We start from the raw sequence: 20,628 nt of genomic DNA on the forward strand, positions 1-20,628 counted from the left end.
ACAATGTGTTTTTTATCAGAAAGATTAAAGGAGCTCTATCTACTTTGCCCATCAGATGGAAATATTTAATAATCACTTTATTTTCTGTTTTGCAGAAAAGGGAAAAATCTAATCCTTTTTATTAAAAGAGGAAGAAAAAGAATTTGAGGACCTAAGCTAGACAAACTAACTAACTAAACTACTTAATGTATAGAATTTAGTATGGATGATGTACTGTTGGAGTAACTTCCTGAAGTTTGATAGCAATGGAGAAAGCTGCTGCAGTGATTATAGAAATTATGGTAGTTTTTCTTAGGGAAGTAATTGACCCAGAGCGTGTGCTCTGTTTTACTCAGTGGGTCAGACAGCCCAAACGTGATCACAAGGTTCATTATTCTAACTGAAGAAATGTGGAATTACAAAGTAATAATATGACACTTTATACTGTTTGATACTTAGATATTTAAGTATTCTGAGGGGGACCTAGAAAGAGACCACTGAAAACATATTATTTTTCAAAAAAGATTACCTTTGTGAGACTGGATATAAAAGTGCTGTATAATATGTGAACAAACTGGCTGAAGTTATGTGATGCTGTAATTTTCAAGATGATGTCAAGCAGTTCCTTATTTTAACACTTATTTCTTGTTTTAGGGTCCTGGAAGATTTTACAGATCTTTTAGTCTCAGCTTCCCACTGTATTAGAGCTTCTCTGTTTTAGGGAGAAAAGTAGTTTCTATAAGGAGTTGCTACATGCTTTGCTTCAGCGTTGTTTCAGTGAAAATGTCACATGATGTGTTTTATTTTTGTAAAACAGATAGTGAAATGTTGATTGGACTTCTGCTAAATTGGAATCTGAAAAGACTCCATCTTTTCATCCCTCTCACTAGTGAAGTGAAAAAGACAAACTAATGGTAAAAACAATCAAATAGCAAGTGCCATTCTGCTGTGTGCATGCAAGAGTAATGAGATAAGGGTGTGCTTTAATACTCTTGTCCAAAAACATAAGTATTTAATGATATACTCAGGATATAACAGATACAAAGCTAACTTTTCATTGTTCATCCTCAAATAGGGTGGCAGTGTAATTTTAACTGTCCAGTGTAATATATCAATATAAGGAAAATATCTGGGAAAGATAAATACGGAAATACAATGTGCAGAAAACCTGAGATTTCTTTCTTGTCAGAAATGATCCAGAGGAATGTAGTGTTTTATATATATAAAGTGAATGTTAGAAGCAGATATCTGGAGTATTATAAAGAGTGTTACAGAGAAATGGAATTCCAGTGCCTGTTGATATATAAATACATCTTTTTTTGCAGTAGAATGATTAGAGGCAATTCATTCGATAACAGTAGGCTCTTGTGGTCTATTTCTTATAGAAAAGAGAAGTATATAAATGAGAGGGAACAGAAAGTCTTCATTTGTGATTTTTAAAGGAAATACTGTTTTCTTCTGTCTTTTCTACCTGTTCGTTACTAAGGTGGCTAAGATACAGTGATCTAATCAGTGCTGAATACATTTGATTTCAAGAGTAGGATTTTTTTGATTATTTTGATACGGCTCTGTGTGTATTTGAACTTTCAAAGTATAAACGGATCCACTTAAAGCTGAGAGATTTTGAAGGTTGAAAGGTGAAGGAATACAAGTTTGCTCTTTCTTTGGTCTGAAGTGTTTCAGTGTAACAATACTAATGACACCATACAAAGCATCTCAGCTAATAGAAGGTTACTTGTTGAAGGGACTTGTTTCAGTAGAATGTAAATTACGAAAAGAATCCCGTGGCAGCATTGTGCGTCTTTCTTGTGGCATATACATGTGGAATTCAGTAGTTGATCTCTGGGTTCTGTAAACTGGTTGAAGGTTCTTTTGTTATTACATACATAAATTTCAGCTTCTTCCTTGATTATGCACGTTGATAAGGAGCCCAGCAGGCACTGTTCATGTATATTTTCATCTTCCTTTCAAAATGTACTACTATATGTTTCAGGCCACACATTTCCGGTCTCCACTACTTCAGCAGACAGAAAACCAGGTGTCTTCAGCTACTGCTAATCAGGGACAACAGGCTGTAACTGATGTCATCCAGCAACTCCTTGAGTTATCAGAACCAGGTGCTGTAGAAAATAGCCAGCCTCAACAACCTGGTCAGCAGCTCAACATTGCTGTGGGACTCAACAGAGATATTTTGCAGGTAAGAGCCGTGTATGGTAACAGCTTTACATTTCAATAGTTTTACTCATCATTTTTATTTTAGTGATATTTGGCTTCAGCATTTTCAAGGGTAGCATTCCTTCAGCATTTTTAAATGATTTATTGGTTGAGAGAGAATTGTAAAGATCTATTGAATAGGAATGGAACATGCCAAGATACAGCTTTATATAATATAGCAAAAGGAAGATTGCAGATATTGATTTCATGACAGAAGAAAGCTGTGGACGCACCCATATGTGGATGTTTTGGTTCCTTTTTCTTGCCTAGAATCAGCTTGTCATGCAACCATTGGTAATGATTCCTAGAGTTAATATGGGCTATTTGATTCTTTACTGTCTGTGCGAATTCATTCCTAGGTTGAGTTTTGTTTAGCCCATCATATGTCCTTGATGTTGGCAGTAGGAAATACTGTGTAGTGTAGTGGAAGAGCTGTAGGGCAGTAGTTCAACTATGTGTTTGTTTTGAAGCCTCCATTGCATAAAGATGCAAACAGGGTGGAGCAGGTGGAGTGTATTCATCTGTAGCATTGCTGATATCCTGCAAACCTTTAATCTATTCTTACCTAGCCTGTTAAACACCACTTGCATTTCTTTTTTGGAAGACCCGTATGTTTTATGTTGCTCTGTTCAGGTTCTGCGTGTTATCTGTACTAAATCTCTAATGTGTGGAAAAATTGTATGTAACCATACAGAATTACAACTGTAGTCTTGATAGCTATATTGAAAAGAAGAGAAAAAGTAATGTTTGAGGCATGAACATTTAGTGTACTACACATATTGTACAAAATAAAAAGAAAATGGTTTGTTCCAAGTGATTAAATATTTGTGCCATCCTATTGAAATGAATTCTTGAGGTCTCTAATCCAAGATCTTCTCAGATGCAGTAGCATCCATGAAGGTATCCTCTCTGTTTCTTCTGATGTACGTAAAATGGGTGCATTGCTCTTGCCTCAGTAAAACAATTATCCGTGATTTGTTGATAGAGGCTTTTGAGCTTTTCCAGATCTTTTTTTGATGTATCACATCATAGAATCACCAAGGTTGGAGAAGACCTCTGAGATGATCCAGTCCAACCGTCCACCTATCACCAATATTTGCCACTAAACCATGTCCCTCAGTACGTCTAAATATTTCTTGAACACCTCTAGGGATGGTGTCTCCCTAGCTACCTTTTTCATTATAGCCATCTTCCATTTTCATTATACCAATTATGGCTTCTCTCCAAGTTGATGGGCTTCAAATTTGAATGTTAGTGGGAAACTGTTATCTTACGTAGTGGGTATAAGACTTAGCTATATATTCCTGGCAAATGCCTGACTCCATAAGACTGCTGGCACGTTTTTGAAAGGTGAGTCCTTTAATTATATTTGCGTTGTACTTTCTGAATAGTCATTTCAGAAAAATTGGTGCAAGTGGGGAATGCTTCTTTTCTAGTCTGAAGATTTTTATTTTCCCTCATCTAGCAAGCTTTAGAGAATAGTGGATTGTCTTCAATTCCTGTCTCTGCACATTCTACTGACTGCAACCAAGCTAAGACTCCTGGGACCCAGGATCAGAACACGGATGTCCAGACTCTCTCAAATCATCAGGCTGACTCTAATAATGCAGAACAAGATAAGGAACAAGAGAGCACAGATAAACTGGATAAAAAAGAAAAAAAGGTTATTAAGAAAAAATCGCCATTTTTACCTGGTAATGTTGCTACTGTTTGCTATTTTTTGTGCAGTAAGGACTGCAGTATTTCTGGGGATGTTGATGACTTCATAAAGGGATTTCTCAAAACATATTGTGGATCATCTACGTTATCTAAAATACAGTGTTTGTGTAAGTTATGATTAACGTCATTTATGAATTTCATTAGTTGACAGAGTAGCAATAAGTAAAGTTATACTATGAAATCTTCCGAAAGTTCTTAGAATAAAACAGAAAACAAAAGACATAAAATTATAAAATACAAATTTTCCATACCTTTTTCCCCATTGTTCTTTGAGGCTAATTGGGATTTTTTGGTATCTCCTGGAGCAGAGACTTGTTGCAAGCTCTCCTTTTTGTCTTTGCAAGTGAGGCCTCACATAGGTAAAGTGCTGCTGCTTCATACAGGTAATGGCTACTGATACAGTCTGTAAAAGGAGGAGTAAAGATTGGCATTGTGGATAGAGCTTTTGATGAAAACTATGTTTGGGATGGTAGTACTGATGTGATTATGCCATCGTAGATACAGGTTAATATCCTGCCTCCACACTTTATTTTGTTTGTACGAGTCTATATTCTCTCACAGTGTGCTTCATTGCAGGTTTAGTGTTACGGTTGCTTGGACATTAAAGTTGCTAGAAGTTCTTTGTTCCAAGTATGGCTGCTGTACTTCAGAGGCTGGCCTGTTGGAGATGGCCAATCGTTTGGCTGTGTCCCTAGTAACTTCATAAATATGTTCATTATGCATTTTTATTTTGCAAGGGATGTAGAAGTTGATCCAGAGTAAAAAAAACAAAACCAACCAAACAAAAAGCAAACAAAAAAACCCCTCAGCTTGCCCTGCGTAACTGACAAAAATCAGCATTAAATTTTCCCACTGCCTATAACAACTGTTTTATTCTGTGTGTGTAAAGATAACAAATACCTTACTGCAAACAAAAATATGTCTATGCTATACAGTCAAACAGGAGTCTTTATTTGTTACTTTAAAAAAAATAATTGTGCCGGCACAGTTCACATGGTGTGCCTATAAACTGATTTAAATGAGTAAATATCTCATATATTAAACAGCGTATTTGAATTTAAAAGAGAGCAAAGACATAATAGTATTCAGAAGCTTCCATTGTCATTGTTTTGTCATTTGTCAGCAGCAGAGGTATGTTGTTGCTTTGTAATAGAATTCTTGGATCATCAAACAACTTTTGTGAGAAATAGCCTTAAATTGCATTCAGAGCAACTCTTAACAGAATTTTATTCCTTTAAAAATGACGAAATTATAGTGCAAGTCTGTAACCTGAAAGTAGTGATTTAGTTGTAAATTTATGTTCTCCGTAGCTCTATTGGGCTAAAGTGAAATCCTTCCCTACCTGCCAAACTGTAAGCTCTGCCTTTCATATAATCCAGATGCTGTTTTCAATAATAGTAAATACACATCATGAACTTGATTAGAAATGGAGATAAAAGCAGAACATTGTACTGATAGTTGAGAACTGTGAGGGATTCAGAGGATTCACAGCATTACTGAATATTGAGAAGATCCGTATAAAATATCCTGTGAGTGTCTAGTAATTTAAGTAGTTTGTGGGTGTGGCTATGATTCTGGAGTTACATTCACTGCTAGATAAATTTGTGTTAAATGTGATATTTCTAAGTTAACCGGTATATTGGATTGCATTATGCTTATATTCAGAGTGGCCTGTGAACTGTTTCTTGCTATTCTGTGGAGTTACATTTTTAGCTCTGTTTTTCTTTTTTTGCCCTTCATTTTCAATAGCATAACAATGTTTGAATTTCAAAGTTTCTTGGATTTTGATTTCTTGGAGTTTCTTGGATTTTGATTTTCTCATTATGGCTCATTGCTATTGAATGTATCTGACAGAGAAGTGAATTATCCTACAGAGTGTTTTTTTAGTAGCATCTGTAAAATGTTTTCACGTTCTTTCAGATTACTCAGTACGATAGTGACAGTACAGTGAAATTCAGAAACAAAAAATGGTTAAAATCCTTCAGTCACAAATGTCTTTATTTTTTTTTCCAGGTTCTATACGTGAAGAAAATGGAATAAGGTGGCATGTTTGTCCATACTGCTCTAAAGAATTTAAAAAACCAAGTGATTTAGTGCGTCACATTCGCATTCATACCCATGAGAAGCCATTCAAGTGTCCCCAGTGTTTTCGTGCATTTGCCGTTAAGAGTACTCTCACAGCACACATAAAAACACATACTGGCATTAAAGCTTTCAAGTGCCAATTTTGTATGAAATGCTTTTCCACCTCAGGGAGTTTAAAAGTTCATATACGTCTACATACAGGTAAGGTCTCAAAGCTACATTTGTGTTTTTATAATGTGAGTGAGGCCTCAAAGGAAAATACACAATTTTAATTGCTTAATTACAGATGTGCTTATCGTACCATCTACTGTACAGTAAATAACTTCTAGTGTCTTATGATGAACTTGATTTTTTTTTCTCTAGCTTTCTAGTGTTTAGTTTTCTGATGAATCAGCTCTTCTTTTAATGTTGATATTGTGAGTGTATTAGATTCTGTGGAATACATAATCAACTCGTACAATTTGGATTCTGATTTAGCTTAGTCAGTTATCTTAATCTGCATATTCTTTTCTCTACAGTCTTCAATAAATTCACTATGCCACTCATGGCCATTTGTTTACTTCCTGTTTTATCTTCTGCTGTAAGATGTATGGTAGTTTTGCTGATTTAGATACGTTAAAAACCTTGCATTGCATACCCTAAAACTTGGGTGCTGATATGATTTTTATTGTTTATATCATATACAATAGCTTCAAGATCTCTTTTTCTGTGGATGGTCTTCTACTATCTGCATAGATTAAATGAATTTTCCACTCCTGATGAACTGTCTTGTCATTTTCCACTTTTTGTTTTTTATTCATATTGCTACACAGGCTTTCAACCAGCTATCGTGATGTGATACTCATGTAAACAGGAATGAAAGAATTTCATGTTTATATCTGTATTCTGTAAAATGCATTTTCTTGCTGAATTCGGAGTTTGTGGCAAAACTTTTCCTGTGTCATTCATTGGTTATATATATTTGGTGTTCACTGTGGTCTTAGTCTGCCTTTAGCCCATGAAATATTGAAGTTGAATCCATCTGCAGAACTTTTTTTTTTTACTTTAAAATTGTAAACTTTTGTCTATTGCTTTAAAGTAAACATTTAAGAAATCAGACTCATTCAATCATCCAAAGCACTGTTTGGATTGAAAAATATGTAGTTCAGTGCTTGTGGAGCTTCACCATATAACTGTACCACTACCTCTCAGAAATGGGTATTTGCTGTTTTTTCTCTGTCAGTCACGTTAGGTTTGCTGAATTGGTTAAAGGTTCGTCTTGCCCTCTATGTTGACTTCCTCTTGCATTAAATATTCTGCCCGGTAGTTTCATTTGAAATTTCTTATTTATTGTATTATGAAGAACAGTACATTCTTGTGCATTTTTTTCCATTTATGATTTTCTTCGTGGTGTACCTAGTCATGTTTGCAAGCCTTGTAAATTCAAGATTTCTTCTTGGGCAGAAGTTGAATGCATCAGCTTTGCCTGTCTCTATAACTTACCAAGTTCTCCAGTATATATTCCAAGAGCAAGTGCCCAAATCTGAATATTCTGTTCAAAATGCTACTGGATTTTGTAGTGGAAAAAGTCTCACTTTAAAAATTGTCGTTGGCGTGCTTGCTTGACTGCCATCTAACACTGTTGACATTGTCAGAGACTGATACAGAATTTCTTTAACTATTACATCTCCATTCATGTTTTTTGTCCTATAACATTTCATTTGTCTTTTTCTCACAGTTGTCAGCGGGTTGTTTTGGAAGGATATTTGACCAAAGCAATTCTTTGATAGCTTCTGGCAACCTTTGAAAAACTGCTGTCGCTTCTTTTTCCCAATAATAAGCTTGCTTGAAGTGTTAGAACCAGTTAGTAACTTGGCAGTTTTTTATTTGCTGTTGATTACATTTTATTGATCTCCTCTGAAAACATATTTAACAGTGAACTCCCAGACAGAAACCAAAACAGAAAATAGAGAAAAGAGAATCTATATCCCCAAACTGCATTTCTGGGAAGATGGAAATAAAATTTGAAACTAATTTTTTTTAAATCTCTTGCAGGTGTTAGGCCTTTTGCTTGTCCTCACTGTGACAAGAAGTTTAGAACATCTGGCCACAGGAAAACTCACATTGCTTCACATTTTAAACATAGTGAACTAAGAAAGATGCGACATCAACGTAAACCTGCAAAAGTTCGAGTAGGAAAGACGAGTGTTCCTGTACCAGATATCCCTTTGCAGGAGCCCATACTCATCACTGATTTAGGTAAAGAGTCAGTAAACCTCTGCCTACTTGTAAACATGAAATATAGAATATATGGAAAATAGAGGTCACAGTTGAATAAAGCAAATGCAGTCAGGCTTTAATGAGAAGGATGTGCTTTGAAGTAAGTAATCAGAAATCAGGCTTCAACTAAATGCGGTATTTCAGTTTGCTTACATTAGAACTCTTCTGTCTTTTCAGAATTACAGAGTCTTTTTTATTTATGCAGGAACTGTATAAGCCTTACGAATAAGAAATATATTAATTTTTACATTATGTAAGTTAGAGCATTTTAACTATTTCTGGATCCTTGGTGTTGAGAAGATGATGTACAATTAATGTCCTAGGTTTTTCTTGAGCTCATCACATTTATTCTAATTACTGTATTAAATGAGTCAGTATTACATGATTTTAGTACATTTAGTATAATTATGATCCTCTGCTGAATTAGTGGTAATATTTCAATAAGGGGCAGAATAATTCTTGAGCATGCTATAGATAATCAATGTAGTTATTTTAGTTCTATTGTAGAGTAATTGTTACATTACATAAAACCACTTTTTGGAACAAGATGTCTCACATCTCAATTAAGATAATATATTACCTAGCAGAGGTCAATGCAGTGGGCAGGATCTTTACTCTTTATTGGCTTTTGACTCGGTAGTATTTTAACTCCTGCTTTGTCTATTGTGTAGTTGTCTTTATATGGTAGAACACCATATTGATAATAGATCTATCCTAAAATCTTTCTCTCTCTGTAAAATTCCTTTTGCTTACATTGCAAGAATTACTGTATGCAAGAGTAATTGTTACTTGAAGAAAACTTCTTGTTACAGTGCTAAGGTAGCTGACTAGGCAAGTCTGCTTTACTAACAATTGGATTTGTTACTAGTAAAGAGAGAGGATCCCATTGGATGAAGTGATCACTCTGTAATTGAGTTTCAAATTTTTTGTGGTAGCAGAACTGCCAGTAAAACTTTGAAACCTGGAAAACAGAGTTCAGGCAGCACGAGAAACTAGTGAGATGCCCTTGGAGTCTGCTGTTGAAGGTACTGGGGTTCACATATGCTGATCATGCTTTAAGAGCTGTCTCTTCAGAGTGTATGTGGCAGACAATTCCAAAGTACTAGAGGTAAACTAAATGTGTCTTGACTGGATTCTAGAGTTCAGATGTGAAAGGAATATGTATGAATACTGGAGGCAAGGTCAGTTATGTGGGAGAACTACAGAAATGTTGTTTGACATTGTGGGAAGAAAATCCATGCAGCCAAAACTCATGTATTGTCTACAAGTACATAATACATGGGTAAACAATCGGTTGTGTTCGAAGGATTATAGTAAATGGTGTTAAGGATTGTCACTAGTGGGGTTCCCCAGGATTCCACTTTAGAGGCAGTTCTCCTTAGTGTTTTCACAAATGATTTGGACACAGGAGTCAAATGTATCCCAAGCAAGTTTGCAGATGATACTAAATTAGAAGGAGCTGACGCCTCCTTAAGGTAGAGGGGCCTTACAGAGAGACCTTGATAGATTAGAGCTGGGCCAGGTAAGGCACTTATCAGCCTTATGAAATTTAATGAGCAAATGCCAGATTCTGCACCTGGGTTGGAGTAATCCTGCTTGTATGTACAGAATGAGAGACGAGACTGGAGATCATCTCTGTGGAAAAGAATCTGGGAATTCTGGTTAATGGCAAGTTGAATATGAGCCAGCCTTGTCTCCTGGCATCCAAAAGGGTCAGCCGTACCCTGGGGTGCATCAGGCCTAGCGCTACCAGCCAGATGTAGGAAGAGATTGTCCTGCTCTGTCTTAGTGCAGTCTCACCTTGAGCACTGAATGCAGGTTTGGGTGCCACAATATAAAAGGAATGTAAAACTATTAGAGAGTGTCCAAGGGAGAGCAAGAGGTATGAGAAATAGCTGAGGTCACGTGATTGGTTCAGCCTAGAGAAAGCAGAAGGAAAGTCTTATGTCAGGCTATAACTTCCTCACTATGGAAGCAGAGCAACAGGTGGTTATAGTGATAGGACCTGGGGGAACAAGTCGCTCTTGCTTTGATGTTGTCATCTCTCTCATTTCCTCTCTTTATCTTTTCAATTATATTTGAAAGAAAGTCAGCAGAAACCCACTGGACTTTCGTTTCTGAATATGAAGGGGTTTGAAAATGGGTTTTGTTTGCTGATTATTAAGTATCATAAATGGATCTTTTGCTATTTTATTGAAAATCAGTTTGTTAGTCTTTCGTGCTGGTGTTGTGATGAGTATTTTTGTGTTCAGATGCATGAATGATGGTAAGTTCATGAGCGAACTCTGCTATTGTCCATGTTTTGTCACAGCATTTGGAATGATGGGCTTCTGTTGTCTATGTCTGAGACAGAATACTCTTGTATCAGTGGTTGGATGTTTATTAGCAGAAACTCTTAACTGGTTTTCCAGAACTATGCTTTTAACTGACTTCAGAGTACAGTGCATAACAAGTTTTATATATGTCATGACAAACTGTAATAGACCAAATGCTTTTTAAGTATTTGACAAGATACATATTTGGTACTTGACTAAATGTGAAGCACCTGTTGGGCGGTGAATTCTTAACTGTTGACTTTCTTGAAAGTTGGTGTGTTGGATACTCTTGAGGCTCAATATAATGAGGTTGACCTAGTGATAATTTGTATCTATAAGATAGCACACATGATACAATATGTATAATGCTAAATAGATACATGCAAACCTTTTAAATAGGTGGTGAAGATGTGCTCTTTCTACCATATACTAGCATACTAAAAGTCTAGCCATTGTTGTTTTTCAAATACTACCTTTTTAGATAACTGCAAATATCTCTAACAATGATTTGTTCCTTTTTGTGTGTGTGTTTTTTGTGCAGGTCTTATCCAACCAATTCCAAGGAATAGCCAGTTCTTCCAAAATTATTTTAACAGTAATTTTGTGAATGATGCAGACAGACCGTATAAATGTTTTTATTGCCATCGAGCCTATAAAAAATCTTGTCATCTTAAACAACATATCAGGTAAAACAAACACAAAGGAGAAAGGAAATGTACAAACCAGTTCTTAATGAAAAGCATGAAATTTACAGGGTGCTCTGAAAAAGAGAAGCTTGAAGAGGCTGTTTTTGTTTTTATTGTCTTTTAAGGAGTGAACCAAGGATAAGTGATTTTTCTGGTAGTGTTGAAAGAGATTTTGGAATAACTTGTGACTGCATGTAATCCTGGCAGTACACATGGTTGTGTTTGCTATGCAGCTCATTAACAGAATTGCACAGAATCAGAGAATGGCCAGGGTTGGAAGGGACACTTGAAGTCTTTTTTTTACTGAATGATTTACAGAAAATTGCAGGCGTTACATGCAAATTCTTATAATAGTTTTTAATAGCATACTCCAGATAATTTGCTTTGTATGTAACTGCTGTTATTTGGGAAGGAAATCAGCTTTTCATTCTGTGTCCATTTTTTAAATGTATTAAGTCTAAAAATTTAAGTTTGTAGAGCAGTTGAGTATACTTTTTTGGGGTCATTTTGTTGCTTGAAGTTCTGTATAAGTTCATAGAGTGGGTGTTCGTTACAACCATAAAATCATAAAGTTGTAGAAAAACTACAGTTGAAGGAGAACCAATGGTAGTAACTAATCCAACTCTGTGTTAGAAAGGAATGGATAGCTTCAAAGTTAGATCAAATTGCTCCAAGCCATCTGGCAAAGTTTTATAGCCCACAGCCTCTGCCATTAGTCAGGTTATCAAGCACTGCTTCCTGTTCTATAATCTATGAATAACTCAAGAAAAAAATATGGGGAGGGGAAGATTACTATGATTTAAGTAAAGAATGTTTTATTCTGAACTTCTGTGGACACGATTTTAGCTAAAATGAACAAATTACACGTGAATGGTAATATCTTAATCTAAAGAGTATATTTGTTTCAACACAAATTTTTTTTAATTCAGGCAAGTCTGACAAGAAAGCTCTACTTCTAGCTCTGCCATTGATGGTAGGCAGGGCATATATAAATTATTAAAGCTTTAATATCCAGATTTTTTTAACTGAGCCTGCTTCCATGCATGCAGCCTTACTGTCTATATTTTACTTTTTTTTTTTTTTTTTTAATTTAATATCTTACTGTCTCTTAGAATCAAGCAAATTAACTTTTACTTTCTCTTAAAAAGGTCGCATACTGGTGAAAAGCCCTTTAAGTGCTCTCAGTGTGGAAGAGGTTTTGTGTCAGCAGGAGTTCTGAAAGCACATATTAGAACACATACTGGACTGAAAGCTTTTAAGTGTCTTATATGCAACGGGGCCTTCACTACTGGTGGTAGCCTCAGGCGGCACATGGGGATCCATAATGACCTTCGGCCGTATATGTGTCCGTATTGTCAAAAAACATTCAAAACCTCATTAAACTGTAAAAAACATATGAAGACTCATAGGTACGTTTATGATTTTTGTATGTATCCTTCAACAGTCCTTCCTTAAAAATACTTTGAGAGGCGATTTAGTAATTGCTGATAATCAAAAAGGATACTTATGGGTAACTGATGTAGATTATTGTGTATAATAAAAATTCTGACAAAAATTTTGTGTCTAAGCCATAAAAAGACTTTGTTGCCTTTCATTGCAGGTATGAACTTGCACAGCAACTTCAGCAACATCAGCAGTCTACTTCAATAGATGATTCTACAGTAGATCAACAGGGCATTCGTGTTTCTGCACAGATGCAAGTAGAGATTGAAAGTGATGAGCTGCAGCAGTCAGAAGCTGTTGCAACAGATCAGCAAGCAATTTTAGAGTTAGACCAGCAGCCAGTAGGAGGCACAGAAGAAACAGCGCTTGAACAACAATTGGCTGATCAACCTTTAGAGCAAGATGAGGGTGAGTATATGAAAATAACCAGAGCAATAAAGGGAGTAAAGGCTCACAACTTGATATATTATACAGTTTAGGTATGCTGTTAAAAAGATAGTGTATATTAAGCTTACTAAAATTTATCTGCATCAAATAAAATTACTAAATACATAGGAAAAAAATACTGGCGTAAAACTTGTGCATATCTCATATTTTTATTTGGTGTTTTTCATTGTGTAATTGGTTAGTAATTAATAAAGCCTGCAATAATCAAAGGTTTATATATGTATTCAGCTAATTTTTTTTTAGTTTTAGTAGAGGAAAAGTTTGGATTACTATAAAATTCTTAGGAACAGATGAATTGTCCTGTTAATTACATCTTTTTTTTTTTTCTGTTTTTGTTTTCTGTCCAATTCCCTTCTCTCCCCCATTTCAGATAGATTTGTGACATCGCAGCACGCTTTACAGGAAAACATGACTCAATTTGAGCAACAATCTATAACACAGCAGTCATTTGATCAACAGGGCTTATCACAAGGTTAGTAATAAATAAAAGTTTTATAAAGCTTTTGAAAGTAATCTTTATAAATTTTATTCTGCAGCATAGCTATCATAAGGCATTTTGAAACAGCATCCACAATTGAAGTAACTGCAATATAAGGAACCTTGCAGAAATATTTTCTTAAATTATGGTTTTGAAGCCATATCTGGTAGAATATTTTGAATACTTAAATATAGTTAGCTTTTCCTTTTATGAGCTGATATTTAGCCATAAAACTATGAAATTTGTAGTCAGGCATTTTATATTCCTTCCATGATTCTGTCTGTAATTACTGTGAAAGCTCTAGCTGTACTTGTTCAGAACCTGTGATGATCAGAAGCAGTCTAAGATTTGACTGAGTAGTTGCTGAGATTCGCTATAGAAAAAGTGTAAAATATATAATCATGTAAAAGGTCAGCTAATGACAGCAATTTCCTTTGTATTTCTGTAAAGCTACATGCATGACAAATGAAGAGATCATAAACACTTGGAAACTTCTTTGTTTTAGCTATAAAATACTCAGAAATGTGCATAAGGAATGCTTATGCATTATGAAGAAATTACTGTGTTGCTTTGCTTTTTGCTGTTGGCTCTGTTGAGTTGGTGCTCGTATGAAGATAGTAGTTTTTTGGTTGGGCGGGGATGTTAAGTTTACAGAGTTTTATTTGTTTCTGACTCCAGCAAAGAACTTTATGTAACTGGTAATCAGTAGTTGATATCCCTGCTGGCTAAACTTCTCTATTCTTCATTTCATTCCCTCTTTAATTGTATGGAGCCTTTTATAAAAATATAATCTATTGCTAAGTTGCATGGAATTGTGAAGAAATAGGATAATTTGTTGCAGATTTCAATTCTCTAGGTTATGCTACTCTGTGTGTAACTGAGAAAATAGATTATGCTCCTCTTTTATTAAGCAGGACTGAAACAGATTCTATTAAAACCCTATAGATTATTATAAATTACCTTTTACAGCTGTCCCAATGAGCAATAAGAGATACAGAATAAAGGTGAAAACTTTCACCATCAGTGTTACTTTCAGTGTGGTGGTGGTTTTTTTTCTTTTGGATTTGTACTGTTTTTTTGAATTTATAAAAAAAATTATTTAAACCTTGTTTTGTTATTTTAGACTTCAGTTCCTAGCATGTTTGTCTTCTTCTTTAAGTAAGTGTTGAATACTTAATGCTTTTTTCAGGAAAGGAAATTGTTCTAGATCCTACAAAACAATTCTTTCATCAGAAATATACATCAGCACAATTGTAAAATTGGTACTGGAGAATCAAAACGTGTTTTTTTTTCCTAAAGCTCATTTGTATAAGATGTTTCCTGTTCTACTTGGAATCTCATCCACAGATTCTCAACTCTTTGAAGTTTCCTTGAAGATCCTGGAGCCCTACAAAATTTTTGAATTTCAGGTAGGTAAGCATTTGCGCGGATGCATGCGTTAAATTGGTCGACCCTCTCCCTATGTCTGCATCTGTGCTTCATGCTCCTGTTTTCTTTTTCCTATCAGCTAGACAGATCATTCAAGTTCTAGACATTTTTTTTTAATTATTTTCTTGGCATTTTTAGGCTGTATTCTTATTAAAATATTTTGGCTCAGTGTTTATTAATAGAACAGCATCAGAGTTCCTAGAAAATCTTCAGGTTTTATTTTTATTGTTTGCTAATTTTAAAGAAAAGGGGAATACATGCATTTCATACAGATGGCTGATGCGTAGGTCTGCGTGGACCTCTCAGAACTTGTTCTTTCTTTCAGGTTTGTTTGCAGTACTTCTACAGAATTTTTGGTTTGTTGAGATAGAGTTTCTTTTTGATATGTTCAGACCTGTTAAGAAGTGCATTTTGAGCGCGCTTCTGATTTCATCTGGGATTTGTTTCAGGTAGTTTTGAAGGACAGTAAAAGGACTGCAGTGTTCTGTCTGGTCTTACATATCCAGGTATACTCATTTTTAGTGAGGTCAGAACAACTGAATAGATCTTTTTTATCAGGACATGTCTTTGGGTTGTTGAACATCATCTGTCACCAAACATGTTTTCATATAGATTATGTCACCCTTTCTTCATTTGAAGTCTCCCTGGAAGCATGGTTGAATGTTAATGATTAAATTAGTGGTAAAGGGGGGAGTGTTTTTGACATACTACAAGAATTTCAAATACTATTATTCTGTAGCCCATGTGAATACCCCCTTGCCACCAGACTGCTGTTCTGCTTTCTTAAGAACTTGATTTACAGACTTAGGACTTGGTACTCCTGCTCTTTGAGTAACTGTTTACACATGGATTCCAGTGGATGCTGCTCTCTTGGTTCTAGAAGTTGCCTAAGTAGCCAACTTGCAGAACATTTGATTGCTAGTCACTGATCTCCACAGGGATCAACAAGTGCATGTAGATGCATTTGTGATATTAGAATTTACATGACCAGTCAGTTCAGAAAACAAAGACTTTGAGTTGTCAGAGCAAACCAAGATAGTGTATTTTCTATGAACCATTATACAGTTTGATTTCAGATTCTGCTCATAAACTGATTTACAGAATATTCTATATTTTCAGTAAATTCTGTCAGTGTAGAAGAGAGTAGGTTGGGTGATGTTACAAATTACATTGCAATTGATGACTTACACTGAACATAAAAGGTCTTTCGGAGTTTAGAAGACTGTTGTATGAGACTCCTGTTATTAACTTTGGTGCTGAAGTTGTTTTCTGTTCTTTGCTTGGCAAAAAAAGGTTAGGCAAAAGTTTGAGGAAAATGATAGGTATTGATGGGAAATAAGAGCAGAAATTAAAAGCTCCAGTTATACTTCTGTCTCCTCAGACTTTTTAAAGTTGTTCTGTGAAAATGGTGTGGTGGTGGCAATTGTCGTCCACATATTCAGAGTTGTCAGATCCTTTCAAATTTTGAGTGGACATTGACCTTCAGCCTAGGTGCTGAGCAACATGATGTGTATGTATTCCTGTTAAACATTTGGTTTGTATTTATCCCTGATCTGCTTTCAGAAGTAGTATTTCTTTCTTCAGTTTGTCCCAAAATAACTCCAAGTTCAGAACTTTGCTTCCTAAGCACTTTGGGAATTTTTTAAATCTCTGGATAAAAATTGATATGGAAAATGACAATTATTAAAACAATTTAAGTGTGTATTCGGTAAAATAGCTTTTTTCCTTCTTTGTTAGTAAAAAATAGTGATGAAAGTATACGTATTTTTTTAGGTTGTTGTTTCTTTTTACATTTGATAGTTATGTCCAAGTTATGTCCATTTCTGTATGGAGGGTATGAAAGTGGCATCTTTTTTTCCCCTAGTTTCTTGAGGCCTTTTTTGTGCGTGTATTCTTACCAAATGTAGCAAAAATACTACTTTTCCATAACAATGCTTCTAACATTTTGTTTGAAAACAGCAGTTAGTGGCCATCTAATGACCATAAAGCTTTTCATGGCTGTTCTTCATACCACTCTTAGTTTGTCATTTCACTAAGTGTAGTTCAGCTACAAGATTTAGTCTCTAGAATCTTTTTATTTCCTATAATCTTGGCAGTTATAAGAGAGAATCTAATACATGAATTGCAGCATTAGGTTTTGTTCTAAATCACTACCTAACTAATGATGCTTTCAAGATTGGTTTACATTTGTGACTTTTCATTCTATGGTATAAGCAGTAGCACATAAGTAGATTACTTTTCTCTATAGACAGGTGTTCTTTTGCTGTGAAAAATATCTTTTGGGGCAACTTCTGATTATACTTAACGCATCCCAGTGTTTGATATTCTGTAATTCAAAACATTCTCCAAGCGTTGCTTTTTTGGCCTCTGGTGCTGTGATGATCTGATATGGGTTTGTTTCTACCCTGTTTTCATAACCTTCACCCTTTTTGTCCATTGAAGGCAAACTGCACAGAAATAAGAAAATTACTACCCTTATTAATTATGAATACCTGTGGTTTCTCCTTTTTCCCCTGCATAACATTTACTTGTCTATTCATATATGTTAAAAGTATTAGAGCTTGGAAGGGCTGATAAAAGAGCGTGTCTATTAGTATAAAAAATTGCAATCTGAGCTATATTTCCCTGGCTTTGGATGAGTTATGCAGTCCATTCATTCGTTTGTTCAGAAGACAAGGTAATAAAGATCTGATGTTCTAGAAGAACAAAACTAAATAAATGTCAGATCTTTGTACTGGAAATGTGAATGAAAATGTTTATTTTTACTTTGCAGTTTGCCTTTGAGAGGCCATACTTTACTATTATCTAAAGAGTGGGAATATGTGGAGGAGATCCAAAGTAGGAGACAGTGGGGTTACTTTATCAGAAACTGGAGTTCTCCTATTGGGTCATCTCCTCCACTCACCCGCCATCCTCCCCACTGAGCTTTGCATCCTTGTGATCGGCTTCCAGTGTAGTTAAGGGAGCGTGGTACCAACGTGGATAAAGGGAGATGGGTCAACCTGTTTGACACATGCATGCTTACATACAAGAAATTCAAAATTTCAATGGCTCTAAGGTAATTGTGGCACCCTGAAGAAACTTCAAACAGTGTTTTTCTGTGGAGGAGATTGTCCAATAGAATTCCAGCTAATGGTAAGTAACCCAATTACACAATTATGCCAACAACAGTTGTGTATTTTGCCACTCAGCAGTGAAGAATATAAAATGAGTATTACTGTGTGGTAATACTATTTTATCTATTTTGAAGGTAGTCTTCATTAATGTGATGTTATTCAGAGTTCAATTCAGTGTATTTTCTGGTCTTGTGATTTTATATTTCTGGCAGGATTTGCAGTTAATGAGAGCTACAATCAACAGACTCAGTTTCCAGCTGTTCAGCAGCTGCAGGATTCAAGCACACTTGAATCTCAGGCTCTTTCAACAAGTTACCATCCACCATCCCTTCTTCAAGTTCCTAATACAGATGCTATTAATGTAGTAAGTACTGCTAGATGGCACTGTGTTGGGCTCAGTGAGGATTTTCTTGTGAGTTCTTCATAAATAATTATGTGAACTGAGAAATTGGGAAAGTTTCAAATCTTTCCTAGGTTGCTTATGTTAAACTGCTGGGAAAAAGGGAGTGTGGCTTGTAATTAGTTCTTGTTTCATCAAGAATTGTACACTTTGCTCAAGACTTTTTACTTCATAGCATTATATCCTTTTAAATCATAAATCTGGAACTGAGGAACCCCTATGAGTCTTCTCATGTGACTTAGTGTTATAAAATATCTTGCATTATTGCATTGTATTATTTCCTAATTCCTAAATTATTAAAGGTATAATCAAGTAATAAAAGCATTACAAATATGTAAGTCATCATTCACTGAGGTTACATAGTATGTTATTCTTTCATGGTTCTCATCTGATTAAGTTTGTAAAGCAGATCAGTTGCTTAAAAAAACTTTGCAGTTTAAATTTCGCATTTTATTATAGTAACAGCAGATAGCATGAAGGCCATATCTAGTAATGGGGACTGTCTTTACCATACTGAAGTGCATGAATTAAAGCTCTTTTATGCTTTTTGGTAAAAGACAAAATCCGGTCAAGGAAGTGAGGTGGGTTTTCAGATCTGAAGAAGTTGGAGTAAGTTCAGTCTCTGAAGTTTTCTTTAAACATTACAACATGTTTTGCTGGAGGGTTTTTCTGTAGTTGTTTCTCAGAGGAAAAACTTCTCCAGAAAATACTAAAGACTGTCAGTACTAATGCGTATTTTGCTGCTCAATGTAGGTCTTCTATTGCTTAGTAAGTCTACTTTAGGGTTAAATTTAATCCTTCAAACACCATAAAATTTAGGAAAATGTGAGACTTTTTTTTCTAGACTTTTAAGAAGGTATAAGTGCACCTTTGACAGTTTATTCTGACTCAGTAGATGTATGTTTTTCAGCTTTTCCCTATGAAAGAGCTAAGGTATTGCATTGCACTCAATTTCTTGTCATGAATTTGTGAAAGAATAGATCTCTGGCTTTGTGTTTACTTCTGTAAATGCTTGAATTTTTCTTGCCTACTTGCATGGCTTTGTAGTAGTATTTTGTTGTGAAATTTACTTGAGGCTTTGATTTCTAGACTACTCGCTTGATACAAGATCAGTCATCACAAGAAGAGCTTGAATTGCATACCCAAAGGCCTCATTTTCTTGAGGACAGTGAAGATCAAAGCAGGCGTTCATATAGGTTTGTTATACTTTACTTTTAGGTTCAGCCGTAGAATTTCCTGGATGTCTTATGGCCACTAACTGTATGCAACTAATAATTTTGTTTTAATAGATGTGAATATTGCAACAAGGGTTTTAAGAAATCCAGCCATTTGAAACAACATGTACGATCGCATACTGGTGAGAAGCCTTATAAATGCCAACTATGTGGCCGTGGCTTTGTTTCCTCAGGAGTTCTTAAGTCACATGAAAAGACTCATACAGGTAACAGAGTATGCCAGCTCTCCGTTTTCTTAAGTCAGAGTGTTTACTATACCCAAACTTGTGTAAGTAAACAGAACAACTGCACGTTACTTACTTGTTTCTGTTACTTTAAGGAGTTAAAGCATTCAGCTGTAGCATTTGCAATACATCCTTCACAACTAATGGCAGCCTTACAAGGCACATGGCAACTCACATGAGCATGAAGCCTTACAAGTGCCCATTCTGTGATGAAAGCTTTCGAACAACTGTTCACTGCAAAAAGCATATGAAAAAACATCAAGCAGTCTCCTCAGCTGTAGCATCAGCTACAGAAACAGGAGGGGGAGGTAATTTCATTTTTACTCTTATAGTCCTTACTACGTAACAAGTACAAATGTTTCAGTAGGTTACATGAATGCTGTACCAATAATGCTATAAATTAACCTTAATGCATGGGTAACATGTAATGTCCAGGGCTGCTGGAACTGCTTTTTTGTCTAAGTTGTTGTAAGAAATCAGTCTGCTAGGAGGCTATCCAGTGTACTCAAGGTATTGTATGTTACATAATGACTTTTTGTGCCACTAAAGTAGAAGTCTTTTGTTCTAAATTTATACCTGTATTCAATTATTGTAAAAACA

General features: G+C 35.4%; 1 protein-coding gene across 3 annotated transcripts in view; it reads left to right on the forward strand.

Moving 5' to 3' along the window:
* Positions 1 to 20,628, forward strand: part of ZNF236 (zinc finger protein 236) — a 68,477-nt gene that overhangs the window by 22,633 nt on the left and 25,216 nt on the right. For 2 of the 3 annotated variants that reach the window (XM_042837668.1, XM_042837676.1), the window contains exons 9-20: positions 1,973 to 2,176; positions 3,659 to 4,019; positions 5,926 to 6,198; positions 8,032 to 8,235; positions 11,113 to 11,257; positions 12,406 to 12,666; positions 12,858 to 13,108; positions 13,518 to 13,619; positions 18,382 to 18,533; positions 19,659 to 19,765; positions 19,859 to 20,010; positions 20,124 to 20,336. In XM_042837668.1, coding sequence (XP_042693602.1) covers positions 1,973 to 2,176; positions 3,659 to 4,019; positions 5,926 to 6,198; positions 8,032 to 8,235; positions 11,113 to 11,257; positions 12,406 to 12,666; positions 12,858 to 13,108; positions 13,518 to 13,619; positions 18,382 to 18,533; positions 19,659 to 19,765; positions 19,859 to 20,010; positions 20,124 to 20,336 — 2,425 coding nt within the window. The remainder of the gene's footprint in view (positions 1 to 1,972; positions 2,177 to 3,658; positions 4,020 to 5,925; positions 6,199 to 8,031; positions 8,236 to 11,112; positions 11,258 to 12,405; positions 12,667 to 12,857; positions 13,109 to 13,517; positions 13,620 to 18,381; positions 18,534 to 19,658; positions 19,766 to 19,858; positions 20,011 to 20,123; positions 20,337 to 20,628) is intronic. The other variant, XM_042837687.1, reaches the window with a different exon arrangement.

This window comes from Centrocercus urophasianus, unplaced genomic scaffold (assembly GCF_019232065.1).
Source record: "Centrocercus urophasianus isolate 14NV4802_14NV808 unplaced genomic scaffold, USGS_Curo_1.0 seq_11, whole genome shotgun sequence".
NCBI lineage: Eukaryota > Metazoa > Chordata > Aves > Galliformes > Phasianidae > Centrocercus > Centrocercus urophasianus.